The following is a 13,177-nucleotide window of genomic DNA, read 5'->3' as shown; positions in this document are numbered from 1 at the left end:
CGCCATGATGGAGCTGCATTCACGACGCAGAGTGGAGCAAACATGGCATAAGTACACGTGGGACCTCATGAAAGCACTCAAATTCCCCGGTAGGGGGAGTTGGGAGGCCTGTAAAGCTGCAGTGATAATTTTGCCAGGAGGCAAGCATGTGAAACTTGTTACCCCCACCGACATACTGCAGGTGTGACCATTGACACCGCATCTGCGCATATCACGGAACAGCCATCGTTGTCAAGGGTAGAGTCCGCTCGCCCGAAGAGGACCTGTGCCCAGGTGGGGGCAGCATCATCAAGCCCACACACTGTGGAAGACCGGATGGAGCTGATTCGCTCCATTTGGGAAAAGAACTGTGCTGGCCTAGACACGAGGCAGCAAGACCAATTGTGGAGAGTGCTGTGGGACTTCAGGGACATCTTTGCCCTTGATGAAAATGAGGTGGGCCTCACGCACCTTGTTGAACACCACATCGACATGGGGGACGCACGACCAATCAAGGTGCGGCCCCGTCGCCTGCCCATGGCCCAGCAGGAGGCGGCTGATAAAGAGATCCAGGCCATCCTGAGGCGGGGATCATAGAGCCCTCTGACAGTCCATGGGCATCTGGTGTTGTGATGGTCCCCAGAATAAAGAGTGCCAGGCCACGGTTCTGTGTGGACTACAGACCGCTGAATAAGGTCACGAGGAAGGATTGTTACCCACTTCCTCGGGTGGACGAGACGCTGGACCTTCTCGTCGCTAGACCTGCGCAGTGGGTACTGGCAGGTTCCCCTAACCTCTGAGTCAAGACCAAAGACTGCATTCTGCACCACCAGGGGGCACTGGCAATTCAGAGTAATGAGTTTTGGACTGCACCAGGGACATTCGAGCGACTGGACACTGTGCTTGCTAACATTCCCAGAAAGCAGTGTCTAGTGTACCTGGATGACGTCCTCGTCCATGGGAGGTCCTTCCTGGCTGCACTTGACTCCCTGAGGCTAGTGTTGGGGAGGATTGCAACGGCTGGACTAAAACTGCATCCAGAGAAGTGCCACTTTATGCGGCGAGAGGTGGAGTTCTTGGGCCACCGGAAGAGAAAAGGAAGAGAAAGTCAGCGCTATCAGAGACTGGCCGGCCCCAAAAGACCAAAAGCAGCTCAAGAGTTTCTTGGGACTCGCCTCATATTATCGGAGGTTCGGAAAGGGGCTTTCCTGGGCTCTGGATGTTGAGGGACTGTCTTGGCTGGCACGTCTCTTCAACATTGCGTGGAAGTCGGGAACAGTACCTTTGGATTGGCAGACCGGGGTGGTGGCCCCCCTTTTCAAGAAGGGTGACCGGAGGGTGTGTTCCAACTATAGGGGCATCACACTCCTCAGCCTCCCTGGGAAAGTCTATTCCAGGGTGCTGGAGAGAAGGGTACGACCGTTGGTCGAACCTCTGTTACAAGAGGTCCAATGCGGTTTTCGTCCTGGTCGTGGAACACTGGACCAGCTCTACACCCTCGCGAGGGTGCTTGAGGGTGCATGGGAGTTTGCCCAACCAGTCTACATGTGCTTTGTGGATCTGGAAAAGGCATTCGACCGTGTCCCATGTGGCGTCCTTTGGGGGGTGCTCCAGGAGTACGGGATTGGTGGCGTCCTACTACGTGCTATCCGGTCCTTGTACAAACGGGGCATGAGTCTGGTTCGCATTGCCAGTAGTAAGTCGAGCCTGTTTCCGGTAAACGTTGGCCTCCGCCAAGGCTGCCCTTTGTCACCGATTCTGTTCACAATTTTCATGGACAGAATTTCTAGGCGCAGCCAAGGTGTTGAGGGAGTCCGGTTCGGGGGCCTTAGAATCTCATCTCTGCTATTTGCAGATGATGTGGTTCTTATGGCCTCTTCGGGCTGCGACCTTCAGCGTTTACTGGGGCGGTTTGCATCTGAGTGTGAAGCGTCTGGGATGAGACTCAGTACCTCCAAATCAGAGGCCATGGTTCTCAGTCGGAAAAGGGTGGAGTGCTCCCTCCGGGTTGGGAATGAGGTCCTGCTCCTGGTGGAGGAGTTTAAGTATCTCGGGGTCTTGTTCACGAGTGAGGGAAGGTGGGAGCGTGAGGTCGACAGACGGATCGGTGCCGCCTCGGCAGTAATGCGGTCGCTGTACCGGACCGTCGTGGTGAAAAGAGAGCTGAGCCAGAGGGCAAAGCTCTCAATTTACCGGTGGATCTATGTTCCCACCCTCACCTATGGTCATGAGCTTTGGGTCATGAAAGAATGAGATGGCGGATACAGGCGGCTGAAATGAGTTTCCTCCGTAGGGTAGCTGGACTCACCCGAAGAGATAGGGTGAGGAGCTCAGTCATCTGGGAGGGGCTCAGAGTGGAGCTGCTTCTCCTTCACATCGAGAGGAGTCAGTTGAGGTGGCTCGGGCATCTAGTCCGGATTCCTCCCGGATGCTTCCCTGGTGAGGTGTTCCGGGCATGCCCAGCCGGGAAAAGGCCCCGGGGCAGACCTAGGACACGCTGGAGGGATTATGTCTCACAGTTGGCCTGGGAACGCCTTGGTGTCCTCCCGGTGGGGCTGGAGGAGGTGGCCGGGGACCGGGAAGTCTGGGCTTCCCTACTAAGTCTGCTTCCCCCGCGACCCGGACCCGGATAAGCGGAGGGAAATGGATGGATGGATGGATGGGCCTACATTAAAAAGCCACCAAACGCCTTCATGTTGTTCAGGAAGGAGCAGAGGCTGAAGGTGATGGCTCAGTTCAATATCAGTGGCTGTGCTGAGGCCAATAAAGTCCTGGGTCACATGGTGAGTGTTCACACTATATCGGTCACAGCGCCTGGTCTTACGGCGGGATATGAGTTTTTGGTCCATATCACCCAACACTAAGCCCACGTTCATCTTAAAATTGCTCATACTCTTCTGGTATATTTTTCTGCCACTATTAACGCAGACCAAACTATAAGAAACCCTGCATTATACTGTACCGTCATCATAAAACTGTGATTTATTTCCTCAAGCAATTGAGGCACAGCATATTCGTATATACATGGATGTGAAAAAGACTGACAGTGTTGTTGAGTGACAAAAATGTGTTCTTATGTGTCCACAGTGGAGGTCGCTCTCTGAGCAGGAGCAGGAAAAGTATTACCGCCTAGCTGATGCAGAAAAGGTTATACACAGCCAGTTGTACCCAAACTGGTCCTGCACAGAAAACTATGTAAGTCCACCATGCTCATGTTCAACAGTGAAGATGATTCATTCAGCTTAAATGACGTTTTCCTCATATATGTAAATAAATATGTATATAAATATGTGTCTGTGTGTGTTTCAGGGCAGAAAGAGGAAGCAGAGGGCAGGTTTCAACAAAGAAAATACAACAATTTACAGTAAATGTGACTGCACATGTGTGACTGTAGAATAGATATATTTTTCTACAGCTTAGAAATATATATTTTCTCTAATATCACAATTAATTGTTATTTTCCTGTAGTCAAGTCACAGTCAAATATCTGTGTGTTCAACATGATTATTTTTAACTGTATGGAAAGTTGATCTACTGCATGTTAAATAAGTACATTTCTCAAATAAAAGATTTGTCTTTTAAAGCCTGTTGTGTTGTGTTCTCAACCACACCTGCTGTCATTGTACCTGAGAAGGGGCAGGGTGCCACCTAGTGGACATTGTACGAAGTTACATTTGTCAATCGGCTGTACACACGAGGAATTTTCTAATTAGAGTCTGGGACCTCAAGGGGCCTGCTAGCTAAAGGTTGAAGAACACAGTGTTAATTCAGACTAATAAACACTATTTATTTCATTATCCCGGTAAATGATCACAATATATGCATACTGGTATCACAATATCAAAACATTTCTCATATTGTACATACAATAATGTCATTGTGTGGGAAAATACATATATTATAAATGACTGTATTTTCTTTTGCACAAATTAAGGCCTTTTCTCAACTAGATGTGCTACATAACACCTGGAAATAATATGAACAATATATCTATTTCAGTTTTAAAACGTAAACACAGCCGATGAATCGTTTACACTGAATTATAGTTGAAATGACACATAGTTGGGATTTCATTGATGTTTTCTGTCTACAATGGCCTCTTTAATTTAATTTGTGGTTGATGGATGGATATTTAGGACTACAAGTTCCTTGCCGACAGTTTTACTGAATTCGAAGTCGACTCTGCATAATTCACAGGCGCCATTTTGGAGCGGGTGTTGACTTTTAGGTCCATTTTTGTCATCTTAAACTGGTCGCCATTGCGGATATTATTGCTTTCTATATCCATTTGGGGACGTCGTGAAGGTCAGATATGAACCTCAGCGATCCAGCGGTAAGAATATTCGGAGTAAATGCCACTTTCATTTAATGACTAATGAGCAGCTAATGCTAGCGCGCTAGCTAGGCCGGCTAATGAATTTTATGACAGAATTGAATATCGAGAAGAGTATTTTTATTACTGTTACGAATTAAAGCTTAGGTTTTGTGAGCGAAAATGTAGACAATCATATTCGTATTAATAATTTTTGCTGATGAGTTGATGACAGTAAAAAAACCGTTGCTATGGCAACTTGTTCTTTTATCTTATTGACTGTTACAAAAACATTTTTCATGTTGACCATTACCGACTTTTTTTTCCCCATGAACCGTTACAACGATATCCCGTCATGTGACTTGTACCGTATGCTGATTCCACCAATCAGAATTGTTTGAAGCAAATATAAAAGCCTTCCAGCAAAGTGAGCTTGATCTTTAGACATTTCGATACAACATTTGGTGAGTTACTGTAGTCACAGAATTTGGAATATGAGAAGATTTATATATCAAAAGATGTCAAATGCTTGTTTCTGTAAAGCAAACCGTGTGACCATTGTGAAATGTGAAATATATCATTTGTTATTATAAATTACTTGACTGCCTAGATAAATACATAATCATTAAGCGTGCCTCTTTCCACTAGTACTAGTACTGATGGTAGTACATTGAATTTTGGACCTTATATACAACTTTGGAGGTTATACTTGTGTTTTATTTCTGGTCCTTGTGTGTTACAGCAATCTCCATCTTTGCACCAGCATGAAACCAATGAAAGAGGCTGCTGGAGAGGAGTTCAAGTGGTCCGAGCTCCTCATGCCACTCCTGGAGCCCATAGAGGGGATTTATGGCGACCTGGACTACCATCAGTGCCATTCACAACCCCCTCCATCCATCGACCCAGACGACCTGCCTCTGTTCACCTCCTTGACAGAAAATGACATAGGCTACCTGGGCAACCATATAACTTATTCACCACCCTCCACATCCATCGACTTGGACGACCTGCCACTGGCCAACGTGTCGTCAGGGAGCCAGGACAGCGACTGGAGCGACTGCTCCAACCAGGCAGACACTGTGTTGAGCAGATGTCCTCAGGTTGGATATCAGCACTTTTATTATTAAGTCCATCTCAGTCTTCACAGGAACACATACATGCATTTTAAGAGTAATGTGTAAAATGTGCCTCAGACTCAATGAGAGCTGCAACCTAATGTTTTTTGTGTCCCCAGCAGCGCCTTGTAGAACAGCCAGACGATACAATGCTGACTCATCAAGAACAGCCAAAGATACTGCCAGACTGGACAACGCTGACTCATACAGAAATACCTGGCTTCACAAACGTCTCCACATCAAAGTAAGTATTTGGAAAAAGCTATTGATTACAAATGCGAACCATAATCAAGCTTCATTTCACTTCTAGTAGGCGTTTGTTCTTTACTTAACTCTTGTTTGTTTCAGCAGAAAAAGGAAACGTGATGTCCAGGAGAACGGAGATAAGGCCTACATTAAAAAGCCACCAAACGCCTTCATGTTGTTCAGGAAGGAGCAGAGGCTGAAGGTGATGGCTCAGTTCAATATCAGTGGCTGTGCTGAGGCCAATAAAGTCCTGGGTCACATGGTGAGTGTTCACACTATATCGGTCACAGCGCCTGGTCTTATGGCGGGATATGAGTTTTTGGTCCATATCACCCAGCACTAAGCCCACGTTGACTAAGCAATTGAGGCACAGCATATTCGTATATACATGGATGTGAAAAAGACTGACAGTGTTGTTGAGTGACAAAAATGTGTTCTTATGTGTCCACAGTGGAGGTCGCTCTCTGAGCAGGAGCAGGAAAAGTATTACCGCCTAGCTGATGCAGAAAAGGTTATACACAGCCAGTTGTACCCAAACTGGTCCTGCACAGAAAACTATGTAAGTCCACCATGCTCATGTTCAACAGTGAAGATGATTTTTTCAGCTCAAATGAAGTTTTCCTCATATAAGTATATAAATATTTATATATATGTGTGTCTGTGTGTGTTTCAGGGCAGAAAGAGGAAGCAGAGGGCAGGTTTAAACAAAGAAAATACACCAATTCACAGTAAAAGTGACTGCACATGTGTGAATACAAATAAAAGATTTGTCTTTTAAGGCCTGTTGTGTTGTGTTCTCAACCACACCTGCTGTCATTGTACCTGAGAAGGGGCAGGGTGCCACCTAGTGGACATTGTACGAAGTTACATTTGTCAATCGGCTGTACACACGAGGAATTTTCAAATTAGAGTCTGGGACCTCAAGGGGCCTGCTAGCTAAAGGTTGAAGAACACAGTGTTAATTCAGTCTAATAAACACTATTTATTTCATTATCCCCGTAAATGATCAAAATATAGTAACATTTCTCATATTGTACATACAAAAATGTAATTGTGTGGGAATATAATATTATAAATGACTATATTTTTTTCTTTTGCACAAATTAATGCCTTTTCTCTACTAGATGTGCTACATATCACCTGGTAATCTCTGCGATTGTGTAACAATATATCTATTTCAGTTTTAAAACGTAAACACAGCCGATGAATCGTTTACACTGAATGTAGTTGAAATGACACATAGTTGGGATTTCATTGATGTTTTCTGTCTACAATGGCCTCTTTAATTTAATTTGTGGTTGATGGATGGATATTTAGGACTACAAGTTCCTTGCCGACAGTTTTACTGAATTCGAAGTCGACTCTGCATAATTCACAGGCGCCATTTTGGAGCGGGTGTTGACTTTTAGGTCCATTTTTGTCATCTTAAACTGGTCGCCATTGCGGATATTATTGCTTTCTATATCCATTTGGGGACGTCGTGAAGGTCAGATATGAACCTCAGCGATCCAGCGGTAAGAATATTCGGAGTAAATGCCACTTTCATTTAATGACTAATGAGCAGCTAATGCTAGCGCGCTAGCTAGGCCGGCTCATGAATTTTATGACAGAATTGAATATCGAGACGAGTATTTTTATTACTGTTACGAATTAAAGCTTAGGTTTTATGAGCGAAAATGTAGACAATCGATTTCGTATTAATAATTTTCGCTGATGAGTTCATGACGCCTGTAAAAACCGTATCTATGGCAACTTGTTCTTTTATCCTATTGACCGTTACAAAAACATTTTTCATGTTGACCATTACAGACTTTTTCCCCATGAACCGTTACAACGATATCCCGTCATGTGACTTGTACCGTATGCTATACGGTAGGTACATATACACAGCATTAAGTGTTGTGAGCGAAAATGTAGACAATTATATTCGCATTAATAAAGGTGTGAAAAAACAAAAACAAAGGGGTTTTCATTTAATCTTCCTATAATTGTTGGTTGAAAGTAGGACACTTTCTCTGCTCGGTGCTGTTGCACAGTGGCGCCACACGGCGGCGTTGCGTTTTGGTTGTTGGTTGTTGCTGTGTTGGAGAGACGACCAACTGTTCCTGCTCTTTCATGTGTTTCAGGTCGAGAACATTTGGCAGTGAGCAGTAAAATTGTAACTGTGTATTTCCTTAAGTCTAGTTTAGGGAGGTAACATATATATTACTTCCCGTAAGAAAGTTGAGTATAAACTGTGTCTGGTAAGAAAAAAATATCCTGGTCAAAAATAAGCAAGGTAGACATCCTGTAGCAGGTTTCATTGGGGGAAATCCAAGTTGACTAAATTGAGCAGATGTCCTCAGGTTGGATATCAGCACTTTTATTATTAAGTCCGTCTCAGTCTTCACAGGAACACATACATGCATTTTAAGAGTAATGTGTAAAATGTGCCTCAGACTCAATGAGAGCTGCGACCTAATGTTTTTTGTGTCCCCAGCAGCGCCTTGTAGAACAGCCAGACGATACAATGCTGACTCATCAAGAACAGCCAAAGATACTGCCAGACTGGACAACGCTGACTCATACAGAAATACCTGGCTTCACAAACGTCTCCACATCAAAGTAAGTATTTGGAAAAAACTATTGATTACAAATAACCATAACAGGGCTTGACAATAACGATGTACCGATGGCCCGGGGCAAGTTAAAACAAAATTGGGGCAAGTAAATCCAATCAGTGATATTCCCGTGGGGCAAGTGCACTTTGGCATGCCATACTGCCAAGAGTTTTTTTTTAAAGCGGTTCTTGTTGGGTGTTGGTAAAATACGGACTGTGTAATTCCGGTGGTAATTTGTAAACTAATCCTTGCAAATCTTGAAATGGACCAATCAGAATCGTTTATTTAGACCGCGGTCCCGAGTCCACAGTCTGCGTTTTTCCCACACCCGTTCTTGTTGGCGATCAACCAATGAGCGATGGTTTGACTAGGAAAACATCTATCATGGCGTCCCTGCCAACATGGTCTAATTCTTCAACAACTTGTGAAGGAAAACAGCAAAAAGTGATGAAGCAGTGCCTCCTAAACAAGTATTTTATTAGCGGCAGCAAATCAAATGATGGCACAGGTGAGTGAATCACATTGCTGTGACAATTTGAAGTGGTCACAATGAAACACCACCCATTAGATCCAATACCAAGTGCTGATTTTGCACAAGCTACAAAATCTAGCGCTTCCATTTCTCTGTGGATTTTTCTCACCTTTGCTTCACAAATTATTGTTTGACCATTGAGCATTTTTTTCTGGATTAAAAACACTTTACTAGTACACAAATGTGTCTATTCAATAATGTTTCATTGTGGTGCACAACTTATAAATATCACTGCTTACTACGACTACCATGTGTAAGGTAGTATGGTATGCCATGTTAACATACATCTACACTATTTGTCAGACATTCCTCCAAATACAATGCGTCAGTACTATTATCTGATGAATTATCAGCATATATTGATGCTAAATATATTAAACACTGATAAATGATAATTAATTTAATATCAGCCTGGGCTTATAAAGGTGACGTATCTTTACAGATCAAGACAAGGAAACCATCTGCCAAGAAAAAGATGAAGCTCCTGTAAAGAAGACAGATGACACTGCATCCAAAACGAAGACAACCGATGTGACCGGTTTAGATGTGGAGGAGACAAAGTTAAAGTCAGTGATGATGCTCAATCCACATATTCAGAGGCTGAGCCATGTGCCAGTACCAGCAAGAGTTCCAGCTCTTCTCAGAAATATGAAAAAAAGAGAAAAGGGAAATTTCAGCAGCATTGGCTAAAGGACGTTCCATGGCTGGATTATTCATCAGAAAGCAACGAAATGTCTTGTACAGACAAGTCTTCTGTCATGTACAAGGGTTGTTCAACATTTCGTATTGGCACACTTCAATCACATGCCGCAAACAAAGCCCATCTGAAATGTATTGATCGTGACTGGGAGCAGAGCCACTGTGATGAGGGGCCAACGGTAGATGCAGTACGTCAATGTCATCTTGAAAGGAAAGAAAAGATTATGAAGCTCTTTAACAATGCTTACTATGTTGCTCAGAAAGAAAAACCTTTCGTTGAGTATCAACATCTGCTGATCTTCAGAAGAAGAACGGACTGGACATCCCCAAACATTCCACCTCAGATAATGCTTGCCGAAGATTCATACCCTTCATCTATGAAATCTTAAAGAAACCCCAACTTCAAAACATCCAGAACGCACGTGTCATATCTGTATTGGCTGATGGCTCCATGGATAAGTGGACAGTTGAACAGGAACTTGTCTACGTCAGGTACATTCTGGATGGGGAACCAGTGAGCCAATTCCTGTCAATTGCAGAGGCTACCCCGCCTTCACCTTGGAGACCCCGCCCCTGCCTGATTGTGCTCAGGTGTCCCTCATCACCTGATTTCCTGCTTGCTATTTATTGCCTCTGATTCCTCCTGTCTGGTGCAAGTTCGTTGTACATTCATGTCTCGTCCTAGCACTCCTCGTTATCGCCTCGCCTGGTTTTCAACCTTTGTCTGCTTTTCGACCTCTCCTCCTGCCTGCCGCTCTCGGATACCTTTGCCTTATTGGACTGACTTCCTGTGTACCGACCTTCACCCTCGTGTAGTGCCTGCCAACTCTGCCTTTGGGTCCTCCTTGACAGAACAATGGGAATGCCCAAGGTATCCTGCAGTCAATTGAAGGGGCTTTTGACAGATACAACTTGATGGGCTGGAAAGACAAGCTGGTGGGCTTTGGGCTTTTCAGATGGAGCTGCTGTGATGATTGGGTGCAGAAATGGTCTTGCAGCTTTGCTGAAGGCAGACACACCTTGGCTCATCTCAATTCCTTGTGTAGCGCATAGGCTTGAGTTGGCTGTCCTCAGAGCTATAAAAGACAATGAGATGTTCAAGAAGGTCAAGGACGTCCTCATTCATAAACAGTACCACTTCTCCCCAAAACAACTCAGAGAAATCAAGCTTATAGCTGCAGCAATGGATCACAGTATGCCAAAACCCTCCAACTTGGATGGCACAAGGTGGATGCCTCATCATCATAAGGCACTCAAGATCTTGCTGGCAAGTTATAAACCACTGGTAGCCCACTTTGAACATATTGTCCAGGGACGGACAACCACAGCAGATGGCATTGGACGAGCTAACTCAGTATTGCAATTGCTCAGGAAAATCACCTGGAAATCTCTGTGATTGTATAACAATATATCTATTTCAGTTTTAAAACGTAAACACAGCCGATGAATCGTTTACACTGAATGTAGTTGAAATGACACATAGTTGGGATTTCATTGATGAACATCTTCACTGTTGAACATGAGCATGGTGGACTTCCATAGTTTTCTGTGCAGGACCAGTTTGGGTACAACTGGCTGTGTATAACCTTTTCTGAATCAGCTAGGCGGTAATACTTTTCCTGCTCCTGCTCAGAGAGCGACCTCCACTGTGGACACATAAGAACACATTTTTGTCACTCAACAACACTGTCAGTCTTTTTCACATCCATGTATATACGAATATGCTGTGCCTCAATTGCTTAGTCAACGTGGGCTTAGTGCTGGGTGATATGGACCAAAAACTCATATCCCGCCATAAGACCAGGCGCTGTAACCGATATAGTGTGAACACTCACCATGTGACCCAGGACTTTATTGGCCTCAGCACAGCCACTGATATTGAACTGAGCCATCACCTTCAGCCTCTGCTCCTTCCTGAACAACATGAAGGCGTTTGGTGGCTTTTTAATGTAGGCCTTATCTCCGTTCTCCTGGACATCACGTTTCCTTTTTCTGCTGAAACAAACAAGAGTTAAGGAAAGATTAGAGATAGAAGTTAAATGAATGATTATGGTTATTTGTAATCAATAGCTTTTTCCAAATACTTACTTTGATGTGGAGACGTTTGTGAAGCCAGGTATTTCTATAAGAGTCAGCGTTGTCCAGTCTGGCAGTATCTTTGGCTGTTCTACAAAGTGCTGCTGGGGACACAAAAAACATTAGGTCGCATTTGTGTGTTCACATGTATGTGTTCCTGTGAAGACTGAGATGGACTTAATAATAAAAGTGCTGATATCCAACCTGAGGACATCTGCTCAACACAGTGTCTGCCTGGTTGGAGCAGTCGCTCCAGTCGCTGTCCTGGCTCCCTGACGACACGTTGGCCAGTGGCAGGTCGTCCAAGTCGATGGATGTGGAGGGTGGTGAATAAGTTATATGGTTGCCCAGGTAGCCTATGTCATTTTCTGTCAAGGAGGTGAACAGAGGCAGGTCGTCTGGGTCGATGGATGGAGGGGGTTGTGAATGGCACTGATGGTAGTCCAGGTCGCCATAAATCCCCTCTATGGGCTCCAGGAGTGGCATGAGGAGCTCGGACCACTTGAACTCCTCTCCAGCAGCCTCTTTCATTGGCTCCATGCTGGTGCAAAGATGGAGATTGCTGTAACACACAAGGACCAGAAATAAAACACAAGTATAACCTCCAAAGTTGTATATAAGGTCCAAAATTCAATGTACTACCATCAGTACTAGTACTAGTGGAAAGAAGCACGCTTAATGATTATGTATTTATCTAGGCAGTCAAGTAATTTATAATAACAAATGATATATTTCACAATGGTCACACGGTTTGCTTTATAGAAACAAGCATTTGACATATTTTTATATATAAATCTTCTCATATTCAAAATTCTGTGACTACAGTAACTCACCAAATGTTGTACCGAAATGTCTAAAGATCAAGCTCACTTTGCTGGAAGGCTTTTATATTTGCTTCAAACAATTCTGATTGGTGGAATCAGCATACGGTACAAGTCATATGACGGGATATCGTTGTAACGGTTCATGGGGAAAAAAGTCAGTAATGGTCAACATGAAAAATGTCTTTGTAACAGTCAATAAGATAAAAGAACAAGTTGCCATAGATACGGTTTTTTTACAGGAGTCATCAACTCATCAGCGAAAATTATTAATTAAAATATAATTATCTACATTTTCGCTCACAAAACTTAACAGTAATAAAAATACTCGATACTCGATATTCAATTCTGTCATAAAATTAAGTAGCCGACCTAGCTAGCGCGCTAGCATTAGCTGCTCATTAGTCATTAAATGAAAGTGGCATTTACTCCGAATATTCTTACCGCTGGATCGCTGAGGTTCATATCTGACCTTCACGACGTCCCCAAATGGATATAGAAAGCAATAATATCCGCAATGGCGACCAGTTTAAGATGACAAAAATGGACCTAAAAGTCAACACCCGCTCCAAAATGGCGCCTGTGAATTATGCAGAGTCGACTTCGAATTCAGTAAAACTGTCGGCAAGGAACTTGTAGTCCTAAATATCCATCCATCAACCACAAATTAAATTAAAGAGGCCATTGTAGACAGAAACCATCAATGAAATCCCAACTATGTGTCATTTCAACTATAATTCAGTGTAAACGATTCATCGGCTGTGTTTACGTTTTAAAACTGAAATAGATATATTGTT

The 13,177-nt window shown here is 43.8% G+C and overlaps 2 protein-coding genes across 7 annotated transcripts; one reads left to right on the top strand and one right to left on the bottom strand.

Annotated features, from left to right (window-relative positions):
• The first annotated feature begins 4,009 nt into the window (after window positions 1-4,009).
• Window positions 4,010-8,144, top strand: LOC131108291 (lymphoid enhancer-binding factor 1-like). The gene is made up of 9 exons (XM_058059256.1): window positions 4,010-4,312; window positions 5,034-5,391; window positions 5,526-5,650; window positions 5,755-5,914; window positions 6,104-6,211; window positions 6,326-6,380; window positions 7,462-7,524; window positions 7,779-7,845; window positions 8,132-8,144. Exons 2-9 carry the CDS (start codon window positions 5,056-5,058, stop codon window positions 8,142-8,144), a joined length of 927 nt encoding a protein of 308 aa, XP_057915239.1. The 5' UTR covers window positions 4,010-4,312; window positions 5,034-5,055.
• Window positions 8,005-13,131, bottom strand: LOC131108060 (transcription factor 7-like). 6 transcript variants are annotated; one of them, XM_058058811.1, is made up of 6 exons: window positions 12,825-13,108; window positions 11,764-12,121; window positions 11,572-11,663; window positions 11,319-11,478; window positions 11,022-11,129; window positions 8,005-10,559 (listed from the first exon to the last, which is right to left on the bottom strand). In XM_058058811.1, the coding sequence occupies exons 2-6, from the start codon at window positions 12,097-12,099 to the stop codon at window positions 10,554-10,556; spliced, it is 702 nt and encodes a 233-aa protein (XP_057914794.1). In that variant the 5' UTR covers window positions 12,100-12,121; window positions 12,825-13,108; the 3' UTR covers window positions 8,005-10,553. The 6 variants fall into 6 exon arrangements, with proteins under 6 accessions (XP_057914794.1, XP_057914792.1, XP_057914791.1 ...); XM_058058809.1 differs by having other exon boundaries at window positions 8,005-11,129; window positions 11,319-11,475; window positions 11,572-11,660; window positions 12,825-13,131; XM_058058808.1 differs by having other exon boundaries at window positions 8,005-11,129; window positions 11,319-11,475; window positions 12,825-13,125.
• Between the last annotated feature and the right edge of the window lie 46 nt (window positions 13,132-13,177).

Source organism: Doryrhamphus excisus, chromosome 20 (genome assembly GCF_030265055.1).
Source record: "Doryrhamphus excisus isolate RoL2022-K1 chromosome 20, RoL_Dexc_1.0, whole genome shotgun sequence".
Taxonomy (NCBI): domain Eukaryota; kingdom Metazoa; phylum Chordata; class Actinopteri; order Syngnathiformes; family Syngnathidae; genus Doryrhamphus; species Doryrhamphus excisus.
The sequence above is the reverse complement of the archived record's forward strand: the minus strand, read 5'-3'. Positions and strand labels throughout refer to the sequence as shown.